We start from the raw sequence: 27,272 nt of genomic DNA, 5'->3' as shown, positions 1-27,272 counted from the left end.
CTTGTCGACAAGTCCGCCCCTTTAGCTATTAACAACAGGGAGCTTCAAAAATAGCAACCAATATGTAAAGAGTAAAATACACTTAAAAATGTAATATTTTCTTCACCTGGATTACTCAATATTTCAGATTGTAGTTAAACAGAGACATATGAGTGAACCCCTATATACACACAATATTTAAAACATATGACATATTAAAAGAATAAATATATTACTATATGACCTCCTTAATAAGAAATCTCCGACAGTGGTATTTTTCCACCCCCATTTTTCTTTATGTCCATTTTTTTTCTTTTCTTACTTTTTATATACAGGTTTTTATTTGGTCAGAAATCTGCTTTATTACTGAATCCTGCTTCTATGAGCTCACACACATTATTGTGTGAGTGCACTTAGATAAATGTGACCGCGATATCCTGGCTAATATGGAATACTTACATCTGTCCCTGAGATCATCCCTAGATACACACTGCCCTGTCCGTCATTCAGAGCTGGACGGATATATGTTCATGATATACACATACTGCATGGCCTTCATTCATTCTGCCTGCTACATACTGATGCATTTGTCTATCATATGTGTCTGGTTTTAAATAGGTAAAATACACCTGAGCTCAATTATTTCCATTTGATTTCTCCGAAGTGAATGAAAGACATCAAAAATCCCACAATACTTAACTGTTTAATAACAATTGTGCAATAAAAGCACTTGTCAATGTCATACGTCTATGATTAGTGGTGTTTTGGAGTGGTTTGTGTGTTTAATAACTTACCACCTCAGCCAATTCAACCTCAGTTATTATTATGTTTTTAGAATTATATTAAAAGCCTTACAGTTTTTTAAAATCCAGTTGCATCATGAAACATGAACCTCTTCCTTATTATCATGACTGTAAGGCTGTAAGGCCAATTGGAAAGCACGCTGACAACTGCAACATAACTAGAGTTGTCAATAAATGTCTGAGCACTGTAAGTATGTATTACAGTCACAGCTGACTTGCAATGCAGAATCTTTTAGGTAATAACATTATATAAACTTACCTTTAAACCCTGAATGGACACATCTCCATGATACCCAGTCAATCTGACTGAGCATCATGGGTAAGTGTAGCATGGATAGTATATATATATATATATATATATATATATATATATATATATATATATGTATATGTGTAGATAAGGGGGATTGATGGGGGAGATGATGATATGGAGGACTGATGGGGAGATGATGATATGGGGGATTGATGGGAGAGATGATGATATGGGGGATTGATGGGGGAGATGATGATATGGAGGATTGATGGGGGAAATGATATGGGTGATGATGGAGGAGATGATGATATAGGGATTAATGGGGAAATGATAATATGGGGCATTGATGGAGGAGATGATGATATGGGGGATTGATGGGAGAGATGATGATATGGAGGATTGATGGGGAAATGATAATATGGGGCATTGATGGAGGAGATGATGATATGGGAGATTGATGGGGGAGATGATCATATGGAGGATTGATGGGGGAGATGATGATATGGGGCATTGATGGAGGAGATGATAATATGGGAGATTGATGGGAGAGATGATGATATGGGGCATTGATGGAGGAGATGATAATATGGGAGATTGATGGGGGAAATGATATGGGTGATGATGGAGGAGATGATGATATAGGGATTAATGGGGAGATGATGATATGGGGCATTGATGGAGGAGATGATAATATGGGAGATTGATGGGAGAGATGATGATATGGGGCATTGATGGAGGAGATGATAATATGGGGGATTGATGGGAGAGATGATGATATGGGGGATTGATGGGGGAGATGATGATATGGAGGATTGATGGGGGAGATGATGATATGGAGGATTGATGGGGGAGATGATGATATGGGGCATTGATGGAGGAGATGATGATATGGGGGAGATGATGATATGGGGATTGATGGTGGAGATGATATATGTATATATATATATATATATATATATATATATATATATATATATATATATATATATATATATCTATATCTATTTCGGCCATGTTCATCAACTACATTGCCATGCATCCAAGAAACATGGATTAGAGTAAGGAGTTTGACCCCCAATCTCTCCAGAACTGAGGTGCTCCTAGTGAAGAGACTAGCAGCTTTTTATTTATATAAATACATGTTTTCATAAAAAGTGCAACTAATCTGGAATGTCATCAGTGGACAAATTAAACAAATGGCAACGTCTCAGCAATGTGTGTGTTTTTTTTTTTTAAATAATGAAACAACATTACAGTAGAATTGTAGTATATAAATTAAATGGTAAGTTCTAATAATGAGAACATCACGCGTCTTTACAGTGGGGCATTTGGTAGATATAACATGGTAAGCCAAACGGAGTTGCTCTTGTAAACATTCTCAGGAGCACATGACAATGAATCAGTCTTTGACTTTTGAAGAGCAAATGGAGTGATAAAGGGAAAAGTCTCTTCTGTGCAATGACACTCAGCACTGGCTGAAACCCGCTTTCTTCTTCATTAGGAAACAAGCTTTGTGCTGGTGTTTGACAGAGTGCAGTTTTCTCCTTTTTCTCTTATATTTCCGAACGATGGTGACAGTTATTAAAAGAATGAACGTGGACAAAAGGCAAAAGCAGAAAAAGATGAGCGGTTTCCGCTGCTGTATAAATGTACAGAACGGACATAAGTTCTCTTCACTCGTCATTCTGCAGGAATTCTCTGCTTGATCCAATGGGAAACCATTCGCAGTAATGATTGCACTGTACATGGCTACTGAAGCCTTTGGTTTCATGTTGTAAATAGCAGAGCTGTAGAATCCATACTGTGGTTTTGTTTTATCAGTCAGTTTAAATGCGTAGTATCCCTTCAAGTTGATGTTGTCTTTTAGGTAGGCTGGAAGAGAAAGAGAGATCAGTGATACTACATAGCAATCCTCACTCCCAGCACAAAGGATATTGAAATATGTATTAATGATTGTGGTATAAGCTTCTTTCTTAGATTGGCTTCTTATATTTATGTTATATTTTTACTGTTATTGTGGAAAATTTAAATCATAACTAAGTTTTACTTTTATGCAGATAAATGGATACCCAGATGAATACAGTGAGAAATGTAGACAGCACTTTAAATATACTCTCTAGGAATACACTTTGGTTGTATAAAGCTCTACCTCTCCCTCATAAAAGCACAGCAAGTGTTTGCTTAAAATCCAGTAAGTGCATAGTCGTCTACTCTCCCAGAATGTCCGGGAGGCTCCCAAATCATGGGAAGGCCTCTCAGAATCTTGAAAGAGCAGGAAATTCTCCCAGAGAGCTTACCTACCGCAAGCCCGATTAATCTCAGTGGTTAACTGAGAGTTAGTCGGTGGTGTACTATGGCGATCCACTTTGCCATGTCCTCTGAGTGGTCCCCCACAATAATTGATGTGATATGATGATATGGGGGATTGATGGGAGCCATGATGATATGGGGGATTGATGGGGGAGATGATGATATGGTGCATGAAAAAACAGGCAGTATTTAACTTATGTGCAAAACAGAACACTGATTTGCACCCCTTGCAATGTAACATGGTTTTGTCCAGGAGACTGAAATAAGAGTCCTCTACATTTAAGATCCTTAATGAATCAGGCCCACTGTTTGTATTTGTGGGCGGGACCACCGATGCCAGTAAGTGGCTGGCTAGTAGTCAGGAACCTATTGTTTAGCCAGATGTAGGTGATGGGAGATTTTGTGATACTTTTGCTGGATATGACTGCTGTACCATCGCTGAAACATTTTAGCCATCCTGACAACTGCTAATAAACAGTGAAATGGTTCAGAAAACCTGTGTGAGATTCCAGTGAATGCAGTACTTTATCATAATATACATATACACAAGTTACAATAAACATATAATACATATGCTATTCACTTTTAAGTGGGGAAGAAACTGTTCAAACAAGTACACAGACATACACACCTTGTAATAGCTGCTGGTTGTATTGCTGTAAATAATACATTCTAAGTTCATCGTTGTCGGAAGATTTGTCATCCACTCCATTTGCTGTAATGTAAATTGGAATGTTTCCATAGTTCTTCTTTATCCAGTTTAGAAGTCTCCTGATCCCATGTGGAACTACTGCAAGTCCACTGGTTGAAGTTGGAAGTGTGGCATCTGAGAGAAAATAAATGTCCTGATCAGAATCAAATCTGCTATCATTCTTTACCTCGTGAATCACCAGCCTAGTGGTAAAATGATTCAAGGCAAAGAAATCTGCTGTGCCCCTCACCAGGTTCTTCTCTTCCTCTGTGAAGTGCGGCAAGAAAGACTTAGCCACTCCCCTTTGGTTCTTGGTGAGGATATACTGTCTCATGAGTGGTGGATAGTCACCAGAACCAAAGATTGGCTCAGCAAGCCAGGCAATGTCAAACTGCAGAAAACGTTCGGCTGCCTCGGCATGAGAATGGAGAAAGGGATTGGCAGGCTCGGCCCAGTCGGCGTGTAGAGACAATGATACATGACCATGTTGATGAGACCTATAGATCTTGTCATACACATGCCATGCCATAGAATGGGCTATGAGTGCATTGTGCACTGCTTGGTAGGTGTTATTACTGCTGTATTGGTAATGCTGACTTAGCCGGTTTAGCTCATTAATGGTGATCCACTGCTTCACCAGGTCACCCAGTTCCTGAAAGCACAGCTGTGCATAGTCACTGAAAGCCTGAGCTATTGTCCTGTTTAACCAGCCGCCATTCTCCAACAAAGGTCCAGGAAGACTTAAAGAGCCATGTGTTGGGTAATAGAGCGTCAGCATGGTCTTGATTCCAAATTTGGATGCTTCAACAATCATGCAACGGTAATACCTCAGGACCTCTCTATTAATTGTAGACAAATCACCCTTTGGCAGGATCAAGGACCAGTTGAGTGCAAATCTATAATGTGTGACTTTCATTTTTGTCAGCAGGTCTATATGTTTTTTGATAGTGATGAAATCGGTGCATTGGGCAGGACGAGTCTTCAGCTTTACCCCTTTCACAGCATGCAGAACCCCGTCACCTGTAATGTTCCACACATATAACCTGCGATCTACGAACTGAGGAGAGGAGGGAGCCAGCTCTGCCTGTGAAGAAAAGGAACAACATTCAAGACACAATACCATATATTACAGGATGAAGGCTGTATATTGTAACCATGTAGTTAAGAGGTATTTAATTTTAGTATTCTAGTATAGGAACGGCTCCATTGCTTGGTTTGCCAAATTAAAATAAAACATCACCCATAAACAAGAAGGGCCTGATACAGAGTTGATTGTACGCCCATTTGTATAGCATAAATTTCAACACTAAGGGGCATATTCAATTGTTGGCGGTTTCCGCTGCGGAAAAACTATTACCGTTATTATGGTAATACTAGCCGGATTTCAGCTCGCAGCTCCCTGAGCCGCAAGCTGAAATCCAGCGTGAAAAGTACCGTAATGACGGTAATAGTGCGCGGGGCGCGTTACTTTTGGCTGTAATGCCAACAATTGAATATGCCCCTTAAGGGTGCTCTAACGTAGGCTAAGTACAGTAAGGACATGTTTGTGGAACTGCAAACAAATGCAGGCCCACACAGAAACACATATACGTTTCTCAGCAACCGTATCAATTGCAGATTCCTGACAGCTGATGGAAATAGACAATGATGATGAGGATGATGGTTGTCAGCACTACTTAAATGCTTCTGATTGGCCCGACTCATCAAATGGGTTAAAATATGCTATTTTTGCATTCAAGTTGCAATCAACCCTGCATCAGGCCCTAAAGAATAGTGTTACCCATCTCCGTTTAATCAAAGACTTATAAAGATCTAGGATCATATTTACCAATAATACTTTTCAATGTAATTTGCAAATATTTGCTATGATTTATCGGAAATATTTATTATTTTTATGCTTTTTGTCCCCATAGAGATCTAAAGTCATGTAGACCTCTCAAAACTTTTGGCCATGACAGTAAGGGAAAGGTAGATAGGACTTTGGGACTGATACTAAAATGACGGAAAAGTGTGCAAAACTCTGGGAAATAATCCGTGGGAAAGCATTACCAGTGTGAGTTGAGAAAAAGGAGTTGTGAGTTGTTTCATCAGAGAGGAACAGAGGGAACAGCGTGTGTTTCTGCATCCATATTGGATTTGAGCTTAAGCAAGAAAAGGTTCAGAAGAGAATAAGGGGTATATTTACTAAGCAGCGGTTCTGCTGCTTTCCTGTCATTTTTTAAAGTGGAAATTTTATTAAAGAGAAAGCCCAAAGTGGGCATAGAGTGGAAATCTGCATTTGTGCTGCTCTCCATATAATTTAGTTTATGTTTATGGTACAAATTCCATTGTATGTTATATGCTAGTTTATTTGAAGCAGGTTTGAGTGTGATAACCTTGCATTGTTAGAGGAAGTGTTTGTGACTAGACCAGTTTTGTAGGCTCGTACTTAGGGAGTACAAGTGGGTCAGAAGTAAAGTATCTCTTAGTACTATAGAGTACAGCCAGTGGTAAACATACAAACTGTGTTTAGTGTTTGTCAACCCATTCCTGATAAGATAGACTATTCCCTTGTAAATACCGTTCAAAAAGTTAATGTGTTATTCTGGTTTTAAGGCCACCTCTAAAATATATAAAGAGGTATATTTTTGATAATAAAACTAACAAATCTTTGGTAGTCCACGTCTCCGCTAATAAATGTGCCGGTGTGGCTTCTAATTATCAGTCTGGTGCAGTGGATTCCAAACTTTTTCAGTTCAAGGCACCCTTAGGGTCTCCAAAAAATGTTCAAGGCACCCCTAAGCCAAAATAATTACCAAGTAGTCCCCCGCCTTGCTTACCATTGGCCCTGGCCGAGACACCCCTGTGAGATCTCAAAAGCACCCCAGGGAGCTTAGGCGCACAGTTTGGGAACCACTGGTCTGGTGTATTGCTACATTATTTGTGTGTCTGCGGTCCTAAGTCAGTGACCAGGGGGTTCCTTAGTCTCCCTCTGGTGTTGCTTATTCCATCAGCATTACCCAACGAAGTATGGAGTGGAGTATTGTAAGAGCTGTATCTAACATGCAGAATAAGAGAACACGTATTGCATAGTTGATTTTTTATTGAAAAAGGGGCTTTTCCAGGAACAAGTTAGAAGAATAAATCTTTAAAACCTGCGACTGCCCCTGGGAATTAGGAAGAAGTTGCCAGCTATAGTGTATGCATGTACAGCTGCCATCTGTGCTGTAGTGTGCCCAGTAATTCTGCTGCCTGAGTCCAGCAATGGTACCCTCCTCATCCTTCACACAATCATATGCAGTTGTATACTATTATTGTACATTATAAAATACAAATATTCCAATTTTAATCATTATTAGACCTACCAACCAAGAGGCCAGTAATTAAGATTTTTGCAGTGACATAATATAATTTTTTTACAGTACTTTTAGACATTTTTCTGCCCCCAAAAACTGTGCGGATACACCTGCCCCCGTCTCCCTGGCTAGGTGCACCGCCTTAGTTGTGTTTACCTTTAGTACAGAATCGGTTATTCCCCAGGAGAAGTCACATGGAAACTGCCCACGAGCTGGCGAGTCAGAAGCCTCCGCAGGAAACCCGTTGTGATATATGACTTGTTTGTAATATAATGCAGAAGATTTGGGTGTTATCATTTTGTCCTTGCTGTGGAAATCCACGTAAAACAACCCACGTCTTATTTTGTAACCTTCTTGCCATTCGAAACTATCCATGAGAGACCATGCAGTGTAGCCGAAAACCTTGACGCCGTCATGTTTAATAGCTGTTCACATACAAACAAAACACAAACATTTTAAAGTTGAGTCTTAATTAGCACATTTCAGGGAAATTTGTATTCGTGCTAAGCAGGAAAAGCCCCACTAGGGGATAAATGGATGAAGTACTGATTTCTGCAAGTCGCCAGAAATAGGCGACTTTGCAGAGAAAATTTAAAGCGGCGATGGCTTGTTAAGGCAAACCTGCCTTTAAAAACAAGCCATCGCTGCTTTAATTTTCCCTTGCAAAGTCGCCTATCTCCGGCGACTTGCAGAAATCAGAACTTGATACGTTTACCCCTAAGTAATTATCATCATCATTTATTTATAAAACGCCACTAATTCCGCAGCGCTGTACAGAGAACTCATTCACATCTGTCCCTGCCCCATTAGAGCTTACAGTCTAATTTCCTTAACACACACACAGACAGTCATAATTTCCGAGAAGTTCCTGAATTTTGGCGAGTCCTCTCGGACTCCGGGAAGAGTAGGCATCCTTCCTGGTCTTGGTGGAGGCGGGGCTTAATTATGTGAATCGCGTCATCAGGCCACGCCCCCATGGGGACGCACCATGGCCCCTACTGACTTCCCCTCCAGGATCTTTTTAAAAGGTTTTAAAAATGGGCAAGTATGTCTCACAATAAGATAAGAAAATGTAACTATTAAATAGCACCAGTTACATAAGCATAGTGGAGGCAGCCATTTTGTGGCCTGACCAAATATTTATGACAATGCAGCCAATCAATTCAATAAGAGCTAGTGACAACACTGTGAGCCTCAATGACTAGCATCCCTGACAGGTGACTAATATTCCCGACGGACGGGTTAATGATCTGTTATCAGCCATATAAGACTAACTGAAAAAAATGAAACATTGTCCTTAATGAGAATGTTACCCTTAGTTTATAAAAATCATCACCATGATCATCGTAATTATAACGGATTATTCAATAAATAAAGTGTATATTAATACTCTTGTGTAAAAATGTCACATCTGGTTATAACAGGTGGTTGGCATTAATGTAATTAAGTAAGATCTTTCGGGATTTTAATAAGTCGCCAGGGGGGCGGGGGGGGGGGGGGGAGTGTGAGACGCAACAAATCAACAAATATTCTTGTTTCTGTCTCTACTGCTCCATCAGACTTTGAATAAACTAAAGATGTAATAGTAAAATAAGATTAAAACTCAGACCGGTTTACTTTCTTTTAATTTTATTATAGTATAAATACATAAATGATTCTAAAGTTTACTAATATATTATCAGATAGTAAAATATTTTATTCGCTAGCCCTGGCATGCCTATGGGATATACCATTCTCACATCTACTTACCTTGTAGGACATCGTTGATAAATTTCTTCATGATGTATACTGTGGTGGTGTCTTCAGTTCTGATGTTGCTGTTGGAGAACCAACCATTTTCCATTATGAGGATTTGGGGATTGTCATATTCCAACTTAATCCAGTTCAATACCCCCCTTAAATTAATTAATACACGAGTCGACTTGTTGGCATCATTTGATCGCTTAAAGTTATTGGGTCCAAAGGAGAATGCAAAGAAGTCCGCTGTCCCTTTAATGTAGGATTTTTCTGGCTCTGAAAATTTGGGCAAAATTGAGCCGTATTTTCTCTTCAGACTCTCAGGGTAATCCCCATCGCCGTGAATGGGTTTAGCAAATCGCCCAAGTACAGTATCCATGGAGTCTTGACAGATATTGATAGTTGATGTGTCAATATTTCTTTTGTCAGGTTCTATCCAATGGGAGCCCAGTGTCACAGACAGGTAGCCCTTCTGAGATGGGCGGTAGTGAGTATTATAGGTGTGCCAAACCACAGCATGAGCCTGAAATACACCAGTAAAGGTTTGTTACAGTAACAGCAAATACCAATTGTACAGTGTGCACTGCTAAGAAAAACAAGGTTAAAATAAACTGCTTCTAGCTGATAAAGAACTGTATGTAGCTTCAAAGTTTCAGGGTGATACCTATTTTTTTGCTCAGCTAAGTGGTGCTAAACTATATGTTATTTGTGAGTTTATACCCAACAGAATTCATAAAGAATTAGAGAATGGAATTTATGAGTATTATTAGAATAGATACTGATATTGTATGTAGTTATAGATGCTCTTCCCTTGTATCTTTTCATTATATTGCATCTGATATTTAATTAGAGTATATGTTACACTAATGCCTCCAAGATAAATGATTATGTGTTATTTCTAGAATTTTGAAAGCTATTATCATTATTACTAATATTTATTTATATAGCGGCAGTATATTCTGTGTATTCAGCATTTAAAATTAGCACCAAACATAGTAATAAAACAACACTGGGGGTATATTTATAAAACTCAAAGATCATTTATCTGCACATTCTAAAAAATGCTAGCTAGAATCTGATTGGTTGCAATGGGCAACAACTTTTCCTTTTCAGAAGGTTTTAGAAATTTACCCCCTGGTATTAAAGAGACAGACAACGAGGTAAGAGGTCCCTGCTTGCAATCTAACAATCCATTGAACAATAGGATTTGATACATGAGGGGAAGTGTACATTGGTCCAGCCAGATTGCGGCGGAAAAAGTGACCAGTTGCTGCTGAGCTGAGTATCGCCCCCGGGACTAAAATTTCCCAGCCACACAGCAATGGTGGCTTGGAGGTCAGTGAGATGTTTGTGTATATGACCTTCTTCACAAACCGCTTGACTAAGTACTGTTAACACCACACCTTGCAGCGGCGCACGGAGGATTGTCGGGGGGGGGGACCCCAAAAAAAAAAAAACCCAGAGAGAGAGCTGCAATACAATACAGCACCGCCGCGGACGCTTTGACAGCGCCGCGGCTGCTGTATAGGACAGTGGCCACTTAGTTAGCGCAGGGGGGGGTTTCTAGAGACTCAGAAACCCCCCATGCGTGCGCCACTGCCTTGCATCAACATAAATCCAGTCAGAATTGATCTTCAGGGATGAAAACTTGAAAGTCCTGTAGCAAGGCCAGATTTAGCATTAGACACTTGTCAGCAACCAGTCACCCTACTAGTAAGTTTTTGGAGTGTGGGAGGAAATCATGAAATCATGTAGAGAACATACAAAAACCACACAAATAAGGCCCTGGAAGAGACTCGTGACCCCAGTGATGTGAGACAGAAGTGTTAACCACTAAGCCACCATGCTGCTTTATTAGTCACACCATGCTTCTCAAACATGGTCTGACTAATGAAGCAGATTACCTGCTCTACTCAATTAGAAACAGCTTATCAGAGCACTGCTGTGCAGCTATAACAGCTGGAAAAAAAAGTTTAATTAAACAACATTTTTGTTTGCATTGCTATCAGCTTATTTAATCTATAGAGCGTGGGATCAGCACAGATTTATACGCAGAAGAATGACAGAATTTAATGTCTATGCATTATAAAAGAATGCAGGCTTGTAAGAGGTTTATATTTGTTAAATCTGTATCCTGAGGACATGACTCCTATTAGAAGGTCGCCTTCGCTCACCTAGTGGTAATTTCGGAAAAATCTGTCACTGGTGAAAGTTTCATTCAGGATGGTGAAGAGGAAAACTATAGCCTATAACTGTCCATGTGGTGCCCTATCCCATAGGAAAACAACGTGCCTTAAAGTACAAACTTAATATAGTTTCATAACAGATTTATCTCATAGTTGCATACTCTCCTGGAATGTCCGGGAGACTCCCGGACTCCTGGGAGAGGAGGTCAACCTACCGGATCCTAATAATCTAAATATTAATGGGGGTAGGGTTTAGGATGCGAATTGCGCATCATTGTGGCCCCACCCCCTGCTACAATTGGTCAGAACGGGTGATTGTTGTTTAAGGGGTGGGGCCAGATGATGCTGCACATAGAGCTCCACCCACAACACGTCCACCTCCCCTGATCTCCCGGAGCCCTCCTTGTGATAGTTGGCAAGTACGATTTATCCAGGCAGTTATAGGATTTGGAAATAATGAGGATAAAATGAATGTATGTATAATTCATAATAAAGATGGCTACTTATGCTGTTAATAATCTGCCCTCCTGGATACTGACTGGAGATGAAGCAGACATTGTGATGAGTATGAATTTATGATGGTGCGTAGAGGGTCCATCACAGCTAGAGACATTTCTAATTATAACCCTGAGAATGGGGATGTCACTTAGAGGTCTCATACATATGATCTGATTCATGCATCACGTCATCTACGTACCCCATGAAAACCATCTTTAACACTAACACTAGGAATGAACGACAATCTGGAGTAAAGAACCAGCTCTGAGACCGGGGATAAATGTATCAAGCTGAGAGTTTTCCGGTGGGTTTGAAAAACCAATCAGATTCTGGCTATCATTTATTTAGTACATTCTACAAAATGATAGCTAGAATCTGATTGGTTGCTATAGGCAACATCTCCAGCTTGATACATTTACCACCTGGGGTAAATGTAAAGCAGCTTAAATTTAAAGCGGTGCTGCCTTGTAAAGGGAAACTTCCCCGCCGCTTTAAATTTAAGCTCTCATCTCGACGATTTCCGGCGACTTGTACAAACCGCACTATGATACATTTACCCCCTGGAGTCCGATCAGGTTTTTGGTTAAGTATGGTCCAGAGCCGGAAGAGAGGTGGAGCTGGCGTACTGCAGCTGAAATCAGAATGAAACAGGTAAAACACAGAACTGCTTCTAGTGCCTCTCAGAGACACAGAGCGTAAGAGCAGTATTCACCAGTATTCACATGGTCTATACAATTACTGAGTGCAGTGACTTTATTGGCGGTCAGTAGGTTTGACCTATCTAAGTAGGCCATAGTAAAGAGTATATATAATATGTTTAACATTATCATCTGTCAGGACAGGTGGGAAGATTACTGATGAAATATCCAATGAGCCATTTAGTAAAGACAAACAAATGCTCAATATAATTGCATCTTATAACTATTTACTTTATATAAAAAAGCATTCCTAAAATATAATGAGCACCACAATCTTGTCTTGTGTGACATTAATGTACTGCTGACATTTCCCCTGCTATAAAAACACTATCATCATCATCATCATCATCTATTTATAAAGCGCCACTAATTCCGCAGCTCTGTACAGAGAACTCACTCACATCAGTCCCTGCCCCATTGGAACTTACAGTCTAAATTCCCTAATATACACACACACACACACACACACACACACACACACACACACACACACACACATACACACATACACACAGACTAGGGTCAATTTTATAGCAGTCAGTTAACCTACCAGTATGTTTTTGGACTGTGGGAGGAAACCGAAGCACCCAGAGGAAACCCACGCAAACATGAGGAGAACATACAAACTCCATACAGATAAAACACTAGATAGGGAAATAAATTTGGTAGTTAATCTAAAATTATATGTATTACATGCTGATAATGCTCTATACATAAGCAGAGTGCGGAGGGATGTGTTGCTATAATAATAAAATGCTATATTATAAATATATAATCAGTGTGATTTCCCTTTCCATTTTCTGTAACTTACAGGTACTCATTAACAGTTTTCCAATCAAAGACAGTTGCTACTAATTCCGGCTAAAGCCTTGGGCTATATGACCCATGGAATGTTGGGAATGTCGTCATTATTCTCACTTAGTGAAACTCTCTCTGCCTCACAGCGATGCTCCTAATACACAGAGCTGGAAGCGAGAGAGGCCAGGTCCATAACCCATTGCTCACTGACAAACAGCTAGACACACAAAGACATTGGAGCAAGGTTTTGACAGCTAACAGTGCAGCTGGAAGGTGCACTGGTCAAGAGAAATGACATGTGCCTGTTGGAACAGAGCAAATAAAATGTGGGATCTTATCTCTAGGGTCTAGTGGAAAGGACCTGCCTGGCATAGCATTTGGGTTCATGCAGAGTGCTTTTCTTACAAGTTTAAAACCAGATGCTTAGAATTATTTATTTGCATGCTGTCCCTGCTGTGTTATTTGTAGACACTGAAAACAGACATACACAGACACTACAACTACCCAACACATATTGCTACCAACATTTCAGGTCATTCCAGCCAGACGTTGCTGCTGACCGAGTGCTCTAAGAAGGATTATATTGGTGCGCTGCCATGTTTTTTCTTTCTTTTGTTTGATTTTAAATGTGTTGAATATTGAATTAGAGGAGCGTGCACAGTTATACTAACAGCATGAAACTCCTCATTGTTTTCTAATATATTTCACCTAATGGAGTTAATTTTCCAATATCACCCTATACAGACATAAAACACTACACCCACCTCTCAACATGACCTTACCGCTGGACATGATTATAATATAATTCTATTACACTCTATAGAGACATAGGACACAACCTCTACCAACATTATCTGAGCACTGGACAATCATTATAAAATGTTATTACATTCTATTAAGCACATACTTGCCAACTCTCCCGGAATGTCCGGGAGACTCCCGCATTTTGCGAAAGTCTCACGGAGTGGGCAAAATTAGGTCCCAAACGCCACGATTCCCGGTGAATCATGGCGTTTGGAGCCCCGCCCCATTAAACGCCCACCTCTTCCGCAGGCTCCCAGAATAAAGGAAAATAAAGTTGGTAAGTATGATTAAGAAACAGGGTACTAAACCAACCCACCATGACCTTACCATGTATGCAGAGATTTGTAGCACGTTACATATAAGCAGTGATGAGTATGACCACCAGATATGATCATAATACAATTTAATCACACTATCTACAGTCATAGGACACTACATGACCTAAGCACTGGACATGATTATAATATAATGCTATTACACTCTATACAGACACAGGACATTACACCTATCCAAAATGACCAACATAATGGACATGATTATAATATAATTATTTTACACCCTGTACAGACATAAGACATAAACCTACCCATCATCACCTGAACAATGAATATTATCATAATAAAATTCTTCTAAACTGTATGCAAACATAGGGCACTACAACTAGTCAACATGACCTGACCTCTGGACATGATCATAATACAATTTTATAGCACTCACAATCACAGGACAGTTTAACTACCCAACACCTACCTAACATAATTTGATCTATGGATATGATCACAGTATATGGGATAATGTAAACTCGTCTTTGATTGATAAGGTCACAGAGGAATTTCATGACCACACAAGCCACAGTTATTTATCTTTATACTGCACAAGTTTTTCTTCTAATGTACAATCTGATGCCAACATAACTCACCAATTAGACAGTAGTTTGAAAAAAATATTAGCATAACTTGTCTATTATACAATTTTATTGTATTGTAAGCCGTTTAACCTATCCAGCAGAACAGACACTGTTATGTGTGACCAGCAACTGAAACGGGGATTGAAGTATTAGTCAGCCGGCCAGTATAAAGGCACTGGGATGGAAAATATTTATAACCTAATATTGATTTTCCAATTCTGTTATTTTTTTATAGCACCAGCAGTGCTTTACAATGGGGAACACAATAATAAAACAAGACTGGGTATTACCAAACAAAGTGGTAAGAGGGCCCTGCTCACAAGCTGACATTGCACTGGAAAATAGGAGTTTGATACATGAGGTTAATTGCCGCATATTGCATATTGGTCCAGCCAGATTGCAAAGTTAAAAATGCTTAGTGGGGCTGTACAATACAGTGATGCAGTAATTGTAGGTTAGAAGATTGTTTGAGCATAGAGAAAGAATATATGTGTATATTAGGGAATTTAGACTGTAAACCCCAATGGGCAGGGACTGATGTGAATGAGTTCTCTGTACAGCGTTGCAAAATTAGTGGCGCTATATAAATAAATGATGATGATTAAGGTTGCAGGAGCTGGCTGGGCAGGGGGGCATTAGCCCCCCAGGCTGGTCCCATAGTGGGCTACCTTGGGCTGGGTCACGAGGCCACCTGCTTTTTGAGACAAGTCTTGCCTCCAGGCTAAAATTTGCCAGCTCTCCCCTGCAAGGTTGGTTCAGGAATTGGAAAAGGATGTCACAAGAGGTGTGTTTTCAGGGAATATTTGGAGGTTTGGAGGAAAGTCTTGTTGTATGAGGGTTTTGTTTACAGACTGGTGCAGCATGAAAACAATACCCTCATACAGCAAGACTTTCCTCTACCCTCCAAACCTCCAAGTGTTCCCTGAAAACACACCTCTTCTGACATCCTTTTCAAATTCCCGAACCAACCTTGAAGAGGAGGGCTGCAAATTTTAGCCCGGGGGTCAAGACTCATCAGCCTACTTTATTCCTCCACTCTTCCCAAAGTCTGCGCCTTTCAAGTCCTGCAACTGGGAATGAGTGAAAGTAATGATTGAGGGTGACAGCGCAGACTTTGCACAGAGTGGAGGGATGAAGCAGAGAGATATTTTATATTTTATTATATTCTAGCTGTCATTTTGTAGAATGTACTAAACAAATGACAACTAGATTCTCATTGGTTGCTATAGGCAACATCTCCACTTTTTCAAACTCGCAGTTTAATAAATATACCCCAAAGTGTAAAGACCAGTGACTCCCAACCACTGTCAGGACAAATAGGTGTCACAATGCCAGGCAGGATGTATAACAAGAATTCAGAGGTAACAGGGAAAAACTTAAAATATGTAGAAAATAGGCAATGGAGATTATATGTGAACTATGTTTGAATTTTAAATTTAGTTTGCTGTCATTCAGTTACATTTCTGAAACATATTATATTTATTCTGTTTTTATTTTATTTATTGGTGTTGTATAAGCATGAATTGTTTAGTGCCTGTGCCCAAAGATTTATCACTACAGACCATTATTGTTCTTTGTAAGTGGTAAATATTTTTACATCTCTTAATTTTTTTCTGCTGCCTAATGTTTGAAAAACGACATAATAAACATATCAAATTCTCTGCAGCAACAAAAGATAATATTTTTACAGGAACTGAACCCATTGTACAACAAAGTACAAAACAAATAGTGGTCAGGGCTGCCTGCTAATTTCTATTATGAATGGGGTGTAAGAGCCCACACTACTATGAACGGCTCATAGGATTCATGTTGTCAGCAATCTCTGGCTCACAGGAAGATAGGTTAGAAACAAATTGAATAGATGCTTATTGTTCCACCAGAAAAGTTATTAACAATATCTCGCAAATCAGCTTATTATCAATTGTGGGATATGAATTTAAAAAGTGTGGAGTTTCCTTTGAACTACACTTCAGCAATACAGTGGTGCAGTGTGCAGTATATGTGCACTCTGTACTGCAGTGAGAACCTTGTTAGCACAGCAGGTGTACTCTCAAGGTTCACAGATAGGCGCTATCTTGCAAGCAGCGTAGCACTGTGTCCTGCCATCTCTCTGGAGATTACTTAAGGAACATAGGAGTGTTAACTCAATGTGCTTGTATGCTGACTCGCAAACAAGACTGACAAATGTATCTTTGTATCTTTTATATATAGTCTTATACTATCTGAAATCTACCCGGCAAAATCTTGCAAACAGCAAAGAGCATATAGATGCAGAAAACATAAAATGCTAAAAAAAAAGTCAATATCCATAAACTATGGAAAAAACAAGAGAAAAGAAACAAACGACACCCACCAAAAAAAGAATATCCCAATATGATACATCTGTAGTGTGTTTGTTGAAGAACTCCTCCCATAATAATGCAATATTTCAATACTAAACCCCTCTTCTTCCAACTAGCAGAATGCCAAGGGTCTGACATCCAGGACCCAACCTTTGGGAGAGCCTCACCTGACACAAAACCCAGTAAAGCTGGGTACACACCTATGTAGTCTTACGTCAAATGCAATTTCTGTAACAATTTCACCAGCAATTGAAAGTCCCGATGAGCATGTCAGTTCTTGCGTACACACTATACACAATTTACTGTCTCTTATAACCATCTGCTGAACAGATCGTAACTCTGTACACACTCTACAGAGATCTGCCTACACTGCAGGACGTGAGTACATACACACTTCCACATTTGCCTGACATCGTTCCATCATTGATTGTGATTATTAGGAAGTTTAGAAAATCAAATCAACAGATGTGATAACGATAACACATGATCGTGGGAGCGAACACACTCTTGCAATATTTGAACAAACGGTCTTGAATCGTGAGATCTGCACGATACTTGCAAAGATGTGTACACAGCTTTATACTTAACTTCTGAATGGAGAAAGTACCTGACAATGAAACACTTCTGTTCTACTAGTTTCGGGACAGAGTTCTTAAGGGGAAATTCAAATAGCCGTTACTACGGTAAAAATATATGCTCAGTTTTCCTGGCACAAACGCCATATAATAGCATTGTTACATTACATAATGTATATAGTGGTAGTGCAGAGCTGTCTTTTGCATATACTAGCCTACCATCAAGTACTATTATTTACAATAATTATGCATACTTGCCAACTCTCCCGAAAGACTCCCGAAATTCGGGTAGGTCTCCCGGACTCCCGGGAGAGCAGGCAAATATCCCACAAATGCATCTTGCTGTCAAAATTACGCGATTCGCTGTGAATCGCGTAATTTTGGCCCCGCCCCCGCATCAAAAACGGCATTTTGTCGTGGGGCGGGGCCAAAATGACGCGATTCACAGCGCCCCACCCATCCCGCCCTCCAACAACACACCCCTGCCAGGGATCTCCCGGAAAGAAGTTTAAAAAGGTTGGCAAGTATGTAATTATGTTTTCCCTTATAGCAAATAAAAATATTTATTTTTTTTGTATCCCATTGAAATGTATTGCAAGTTTTATTTTATGGAATATATAAAGTCCCTTTCACACTGCCTAAAAGACTCAGGTTATTGCCAGGGCGAGCCTTGGTGTGAAAGGGGTCCCCTGCATCTACCCGGGTCAGACGGCCCGGGAATTGAACCCGGGTCTTTTGGAGGGTTATTCCCAGGTCCGACCCGGGTAGCCTGCAGCGTGAACGGTGAGACCCGGGTTTTTCGACCCAGACCTCACCGACACCAATTGAAAAGTTAAAAAAAAAAGAAAAAGAAAAAAACATTACAAGTGGAGCCAATCAGAGCTCCTCTTGTGATGTTGCCAGGGAGACCAGTGCAGATTCGTGTTCATTGTGAACACGGTCTACCCGGGTATTTGCCTGGGTCTGAGAATCTGTCCCCGGCAATATCCTGGCATCATATACCTGGAATATTGCCGGAGTGGCAATCTGAAACGGGTGTAACTAATATAAAGGTAATAAAAGTTGTTGGTATTAACAATTGATAAAATGTATTTCACTAATGCAATTATCTAGTAACATTTATTATATGAAGGAACAAACACTTGGCTGCATTATCTAATAAATACATCACATACAGATTATTGCCAATGTTTTTGCACTTTTAAGAGGGAACAATTTTTTCATTCCAGGCCTAAAACATTAAGTATTGTAGGGACACACATGCTGTTCCTGTCTATTAAGAGGCTACATCATTTAGTCATGCATAATACACAACTACTACTTATATATAAACTGATGTACGTCATATTACTGTTATAGTACTGACACCTTCGCTTCAGTATTCATTAGTTTACACGTGTAATATAAAGATTAACACACTTGCTAGCAGCTGTGCATCTGTATGCCAGTGCTCAATTAGGGAAAGCAAATGTAAACAGCGTTTTTTCATTTATTAATGTGTAAGTGATTGTGGTCACAGAGGTTGCCTGAAATAATGTATAGCAGATGGGGAAACCTTTGACCCCGGTAATGTACATCTCTGTCACACTGTGTATCCATGGTATGTACACATACTGTAATGGACAGGCAGTGAGGGATGATGCTGACAAAGAGACTGTGCACACTCCCTGCCTGGGAGGGAATATCTGAAATGAAAGTCCACAGCCACTGATCAGTTATGCTGGCCACACATGCTGCCATATTTGAAAGTGGGTCAGTATTGCAGTATGGGTGACCCCAGAACGACTGCAATGTCTGATAATGATGCTATAGACATCCACAGTGTCATTATCTGGGAAATTGGTAAATACATTTAGAGGATGACCGCTATTGGCCATCGTTTTATCTTCTGATCATACACTAACAAGCCTCAGTAACACCAGGGGGTAAATTTATCAAGCTGCGGGTTTGAAAAAGTGGTGGTGTTGCCTATGGCAACCAATCAGATTCTAGCTGTCATTTATTTTGTACATTCTACAAAATGACAGCTAGACTCTGATTGGTTGTCATAGGCACCAAGTTTAGTAAATCTAGCCCTAAGTGTTCCGTCCATAAACATTTAATAAATAGCCTGCACTGATGATGAACAACTATTCACTTTACTTTTACCCTGAATGTTGTGCGATGCGTCCAGTAACAAACATGAGATATAGCAATCTGAATTTATAGCACATACCATAACCAGTGAGACAGTGACTATAGATTTAAAAATCAAATAAGATTAGGCTGTCAATGAAATCTGAATAAAACTAGGTTAAGGACTGTGAAAAAATGTAAATGTTTAAGATGAACAATTGAATGTATCTATCTTTCCAACAGCTTTTGTACTAATTGGTAGTTAATATTAATAATAATATTTATTTAATAATGTATAAATACATTTTTATAGTAAAATGAACAATGAAACTAGGATTGGCCAACCCCTGAAACACTGACAAAAATTAACATAGGATTGGGAGTCTTTGTGTATCTACTGTCAATGTTACCACTGTCGTAAAAAAAATACCAAACACAAGAAAAAGTGGCTCCAAGCCCTTTAGTTCTTGGCCTTTTGCCCCTTCCCCCCCCCCATTAAAATCTTCGTTCCTACGTCCCTGGCAACATCTACACTTTTTCAAACCCACATCTTGATAACCCCCAGCAGTTATCCACATGGTCACCCTAGCCATGAGTGGCCCGGTCTTCTCCTATCTGACCACACCTAGGTGACCACACTGGCGAGTGATGTCTGGGCTCGGCTCTTAGGTCCAGTGGCACCATGAAAGCATGTGTGGCCGGCTTATACCACCAGCCCACTGTAACCACATCCCGGGGGTAAATGTATGAAAGTCCGATTTTTTCAACTCGCCGGAAATCACCGACATTGCAGGTAAAATTTAAAGCGGCGATGGCTTGTAAAGGCAAGTTTGCCTTTACAAGCCATCGCCGCTTTAAATTTTCACTGCAAAGTCGCCGATTTTCGGCAAGTTGAAAAAATCTGACTTTCGTATATTTACCCCCCCGTTCTGATCTAGACAGTCAGTGCTTACATTTTGTGGCTTTATGCCAAAGAGATATTAGGAATATTTTACTGACACTGCTTTTAGGTGCAACTTGCACTAAGCTTCAACAACCAATCAGCAATCAGCTTTTATGTCTAGTGCAAGTTTCATGTTATACTTTTGTATTTATTTACCTGATTATACAGTGCTGAAGAATATGTTGGCCATACTCGCCTGCTTTGTGCACCTAGGTTTATGGATTGAGCGATCTCCTTGTAATATGAATGTTCTGTTTATCTGTTTCATAACCAAGAGGACCCTGATTATGAATAAATCATGTTTCATGGATAACATACTGAAAATTACCAGTTAAGAAAAAAATACTAAAATATGGAGTTTGGTCACTATGGGAGCTATGTATATTTATCCAAACTTGCCAGCTCTCCCGGAATATCTGGGAGACTCCCGGATTCTGGGTTGGTCTCCCGGACTCCCAGGAGTGTATGGCAGTCTCCTGCATCTGCCCACTTTATAGTGAAGTGGGCAGAATTAGGTCCAAAATGTGCGATTCTCCGGAAATCACAGAATTTGGCCCCGCCCCCGCTGTAAAATGATGCGTTTGCGACATTACGTCACAAAGCGATATTTTCGGATTCCCTGCCCCCCACACGCCCACCTCTCCCCTGCAGCTACCGGACGCCTACTAGTAGAAGCTGGCAAGTGTGTTCTTATCATCAAAGCTGTGAGCAAGATATGTTGCAAAAAATATGTGACATCAGCAATATAGAAGGCTTGCTTGCCTCTCATTACAAAACCAGTACTAGCAAAAATAAAGTAGAAATAGTAAATATAATACATAATGCAGAAAGCAAAAAGGGTCGGCACAGAGTTGTAATGAAGATATTCACCTTATATGTGGTGAATAAAGCATAATTCGATATGCTACTCGTGAAATGAGAGGTAGAACCACTGAATAGCAGCCCAATAAGGGAGTGCAGAGCATAACAGTAAAGGAATTCCAACAAGTTTGGGACATATTGAACTCTGGAATACAGCCAGTGCTCACAAATGCAATGAGAGATCGGGCTAACAGGTGAAGGTCTATATTTATTTGTTTTGCTGTCATCCTTTGAAACCAGTAAAACAAACATGTACCTGTAAGGTCGATCTGTATACAAATAGTATGTGTATATATATATATATATATATATATATATATATATATATATATATATAAATGTGTGTGTGTGTGTGTTATACTTAGGGATGTCAGGATGAGCTCCGGTATTATTTGGGTGTTACATTAAAACCTTGGTGTGAGTAAAGACCGGCCAGCACTGGCCCTGACAAGGTAAACATTGGATGAGTACCTGAAGTGACTGCAAAGTACACACAAGTGACATAAGTCAAGGCTACACCAGTCACAGACTATTGCAAAGAGTAACTAATAATTGTATCGTGTGAGCAAAGTGGTGGACAAATATACCAACATGTAATATTCTTTTAATCGACAGTCATTACAAGTGTCACTAGACCTAAATACAAATTGGCCCTTTGCATAATAAGCAATCTTGTGACACTCACAATATATACGGTAAGTAAAAGTTCAAATACCCTGAAATAATTTAAGACATTTGTATTTGTATGTTACTTTATTATTGTCCTCTCACTTAGCTACTTTCCACAGTATACAGTAATTCTAGGTTCAGGTACACTGCATGCATTACCCTGTAATGGTCTTACTGACAGTAGGTCTAGTCTGCAGAAGAAGAAAAAATCACCCCAATATTAAACCCTAATTTTAAATAATTAAAAATAAATAATTATGAATGTCATTAACAGTAATTTGTGTGTTAGGGTTAATGGTCTTTTCACATAAAGGGGACTATTTATGGATATGGTTAAATACCCCGGAAACTGCAGATTTCAGGGGATTACTGCATCAACAAATAACAAGGCTATTTATTATTAGACTATCGCAGCAGACATCTCAGAAGATGGCGTTACCCGTTCTATCCTGTGGGTAGGGCATCGCAGTAGAAGACTCTTTGGGGCATATTCAATTGTTCGATTTTCCTGCGGCGTTAAAAGTATTACCATTATTACGGTAATACTAAGCCGGATTTAAGCTCACAGCTCCGAGCTGCAGGTAGAAATCCGGCATTAAAGGTACCGTAATTACGCGCACTATTGCTGTAATAATAGTAATAGTGCGCAAGTCACGTTACTTTTAGTGAGTAACGCTCACAATTGAATATGCCCCTACGGAACCCTCCTCGGCAGGCTTCGCTCTCCTCCCCATCGCGCAGGGCTATATGAACCTATACTGAGGATTATTCACCGGGACAGGCTCCTATTAGAGTAGCTGTCTCAGCTAATCAATTTTAATAAATTGCCACGTTAAATACTTATCTTAAATACTTGTTATAAGAAATTATAATTGTCATGACCAACATGCAATGGGTCATAAATAGATCCCATAATCTAGATTGAAGTTATGCAATTTACATTTATCAAATTAAGGGGCTTATTTATCAATGTTTTTTAAGCCTTTACTCCAATGGAAACAACAGTGTTTTCAGGAGAAAGGCTCTTTTATTGTTTCACTCAATTTATTAATTGGCTAAAGCCAGAGAAATCACAGTAAGCCAGCGGTGAAAGACATCTCCGTTTAACCAGTCTTTGCCAGGACAGTAAGTCAGCGGTGAAAGACATCTCCGTTTAACCAGTCTTTGCCAGGACATCCACTTTGATGCATTGCTCTGAATTTTAATTTCTTACCGCTGTGATAAGCAGTGATAACAAGCCATATTTAACAGGTCATTTTTGCAATTTATGATAAATAGGCAACTATATGTTTGCAAATTTGTAACTGCATGTTCTGCATTATGCTCCACACATTTATATTTGGATGCACAATGTTCATGAAACCAGGGTATAGCTAAAAATAAATAAATCTACAGCAAAGAAGTTTTGTTACTGTTATGTTTTGGTTTGCTCTGCATTATTCTGAAAATCAATAAAAGTATTGAGTTACCTCTAGAGTCAGCATATGGTAAACAACAGTATTGTAACTGCAAAATGACTGTGTAGAATGTAAACCCTGCATATCAGCATATTCATTTACAACTTATTGTAAATTCAATAGTACAGTCCAACTGCTACATATTGTTACTATATAACACAAACAGCATAACACATATCATTCCTAAATAATAAATATTTAAATACACTCAGGTTTATAAGTTGATTGTTCACAAGCTTCACTGTACACATGACATATCGCACAATATAAATGTGTTTAATGTGTAATTTGTATTGCTTGCCTGTGCAGTACTTTAGTAGTGCAGTCACACAGGAACATTCACCTATAGCTCCTATACACTGATTTACCTTGATGAGGTTATGTGCAACTGCAGACACCCTTGCTTCGTCTCCTCTCACCCAAGGCGTATTTATCCCTGATCCATAATCGTGCCAGGCTATCAGGTACGGGTTGTGCATTGAGATCCAATACTTCACCCGATCTCCAAACTCTCCGAAGCAGAACTTGGCATAGTCATTGAATAGATGGATGACACTCTGATTACCCCAGCCCCCGTACTTCTCTTGGATGGGTACCGGCAGGTCCCAGTGGAACAAGGTGATCACTGGCTCCTTGCGCCTACTGATTAGTAGATTAATGAGGCTGTTATAATACATTACTCCCTTCTCGCTGGGGACGTTATTGCCCTGCGGGAAAAGTCTTGGCCAAGAGATTGAAAAATGGTAAAAATCCACCCCTAAAAAGTCCAGGGCTGGCAGCTCCCTGCGTAAGAAGCTGACTGAGATGTCTTCAGGCTGCTCAGAGCTACGGTTTGCCAGCCAGGGCTGGTGGGATTTCATAAATTCGTCCCATACAGAAGGTCCTCTGGTGGACAGGTCCTCTTCTATTTGCAGAGATGAACTTCCTACACCCCAAAGAAAGTCCTGGGGGAACGTTCCATGGGTAAAAAGTTGACTCTCATTTAAAGGGTTTACTTGACTCATTCTTTCCCAGACTTTTCTGCCTTCTCCGGGGCTTCCAATGACTTCTCTTGAGAAAATCAGAGCCACAAAAAGCCAGGATCCTTTCAGCCAAAATGCAACCATTGTGTCCCCTAGTCTACTGGCTATGGGGCTCCTTTCATGTGTGAGGATGGAGAGACTTCCATTCAGTGGCAACGGGCTGCAGAGAGAATGGATGTCCCACTGACCCTGCTTGCTGTCTTCTGCTCCAAGCGCTGGACTGTCTTATCTCAGCTGCTCTATAGAACTGGATTGTAAAAGTCCTGTCAATGATTAGCTTGAACTGTGTGCTCAGGAGGCGTTGATGAAAGAGGGGGTGGTGTGTCCTTGTAGCTGCTATGCTGATCTGCTGTACTCCCGGGAAATATGTCAGCTATGGTAGCACTGACATGTACCTGTAGGTGTTATCGTCTCGCGTGGGTCAGACTTTCTTTAACCATTTAGGTGCCAGCTCACACATTACCCGGGCATGCCTATCTATCTCTAAAGGCAAAGCAGAACATATCGATTCTGCTTGGAGATAGAAATCAGCATATATAACAAATACACCTCTATGGTATTGTGCAAATAATGCCACCAAATTAGCTGTACTTGTAGTAAAGTCACAAATAGTTACTATTACAACAGTCAATTTAACTAGCAAGACCTCAAGACGTGATGCGATTACCCATTTGCTAACGTATCTACTCAGATGCACGGTGCAATGTATCTTTTTGCAATGCAAAGTTAAGGGCTTCGCGATTTTGCAATCAGGGAAGGTATCAGCACTGGTGACACTTGCAAATACAAGTCCCTGTTTTGTGTCTGAAATGTGTTTATTTTACATAGTCTACATCGGTCTCGTGTAGACTTCATACCTGTGACTGAGCAAATAGAAACCGATTCATGATGTTATCATTATGGATAAGACAAGATAATGATATAAATGTCCCACTTGATTATTATCCACTTATGAACATGTTGGTGCTTCATAAATAAAATGTAATAATAATAACAACAAAAAACAGTGACAACAGTAATAATAATAATAATAATAATAATATTAAAAAGCACCGACTGATGGGTATTAAAATTTAATCCTGGTACCCGATTTTACATATGAAATATTTGTAGATGTTCGAATTTGTATTATCTGTTTATTTAAGGAGTTCATTCTGCAGATTTTTAGCAAAATAATGAAATGGGGGTCTGTAAATTAAGAGGTTCTGTATCGTACATTATTAGGTGATTGTAAGAAAGTCAAACTGCATCAGAGATAGGCAACTTGTGGCTCTCTAGCTGTTGTTGAACTACAAATTCTAGCATGCCCTGTCAGTAACTTTATAGGTCAGTATATAGGAAAGTGTATGTACGTAACAGTAAGGATGGTTACACACCCGTGTTATGAAACGGCTGTAACACTGCATGTCAGACGTGATCGATAACGTGTGTAACCAGCGTTTGCACTGGGGAGAGGGGTCAATGGAGAACACTTAGGGGCATATTTACTAAGCTGTGGGTTTGAAAAAGTGGGGATGTTGCCTATAGCAACCAATCAGATTCTAGCTTTCATTTATTTAGTACTTTCTACAAAATGACAGCTAGAATTTGATTGGTTGCTATAGGCAACATCCCCACTTTTTCAAACCTGCAGCTTAGTAAATCTAGCCCTTAGAGTAAATAGAGTAGGCAGCATCCTAAAGATGCCACCACACTGCGGCTCCTACCCACAGACACAAGTACAAGTGGGTATGATGTCACTGGAACTAACTGGTTCCATTCTCATACCAATCTACATGTGTTTACTAGCATTAAAATCTCTAGTAAAACTACATAAGAATGAAAATGTACATTAGACTTAGGCTGTGCACACACTATAGGTTTTTCACCTGATGCTGCCAATTACACGATGATTGACCGTTAGGTCTGATATTGCATTAGTGTGTACGCTCCCACGATCATGTTTTATCATTCCAAATCACATCACATCGTTTCATTTAAATGTATAAATGGACTAAAAATCTCTATAAAGTATAAACAATGGAACAATGTCGTTCCAATTCTGCAGTGTGTATGCACTCACGTCCAGCAGTGCAGGCAGATCTCTATAGAGTGTGCAGTCACAGTCTTTTCAGCAGAAGAGCACAAACCTGAAGGCAAATCGTGTAATACATGTATAGTGTGTCCACATGAATCAGCACGCTGTTTGGGTCTATCAGTCTTTGGTAAAATCATTATAGATAACACATCAGGAGATATTTTCTGCAGTGTGTGCCCAGTCTTAAGCAACCAACTGTTGTAGAGCTACAT

General features: G+C 39.8%; 1 protein-coding gene across 1 annotated transcript; it reads right to left on the bottom strand.

Annotated features, from left to right (window-relative positions):
* Positions 1-1,795: 1,795 nt before the first annotated feature.
* On the bottom strand, positions 1,796-25,215 carry KLB (klotho beta). Its single transcript, XM_075194797.1, has 5 exons — positions 24,330-25,215; positions 9,121-9,631; positions 7,528-7,796; positions 3,977-5,120; positions 1,796-2,907 (listed from the first exon to the last, which is right to left on the bottom strand). Exons 1-5 carry the CDS (start codon positions 25,065-25,067, stop codon positions 2,501-2,503), a joined length of 3,069 nt encoding a protein of 1,022 aa, XP_075050898.1. The 5' UTR covers positions 25,068-25,215; the 3' UTR covers positions 1,796-2,500.
* Between the last annotated feature and the right edge of the window lie 2,057 nt (positions 25,216-27,272).

Source organism: Mixophyes fleayi, chromosome 1, assembly GCF_038048845.1.
Source record: "Mixophyes fleayi isolate aMixFle1 chromosome 1, aMixFle1.hap1, whole genome shotgun sequence".
In the NCBI taxonomy this organism is placed as follows: Eukaryota; Metazoa; Chordata; class Amphibia; order Anura; family Limnodynastidae; genus Mixophyes; species Mixophyes fleayi.
This window is presented reverse-complemented; position numbering and strand designations above follow the sequence as displayed.

Excerpts from the sequence above, each read along its gene's own strand:
- KLB (XM_075194797.1), bottom strand. The coding sequence starts at position 25,067 with ATGGTTGCATTTTGGCTGAAAGGATCCTGGCTTTTTGTGGCTCTGATT. Across the intron at positions 7,797-9,120 it reads TATCAACGATGTCCTACAAG|CTATTAAACATGACGGCGTC; the intron begins GTAAGTAGATGT and ends GTATGTGAACAG. Across the intron at positions 2,908-3,976 it reads CAACCAGCAGCTATTACAAG|CCTACCTAAAAGACAACATC; the intron begins GTGTGTATGTCT and ends TTTCTCTTCCAG.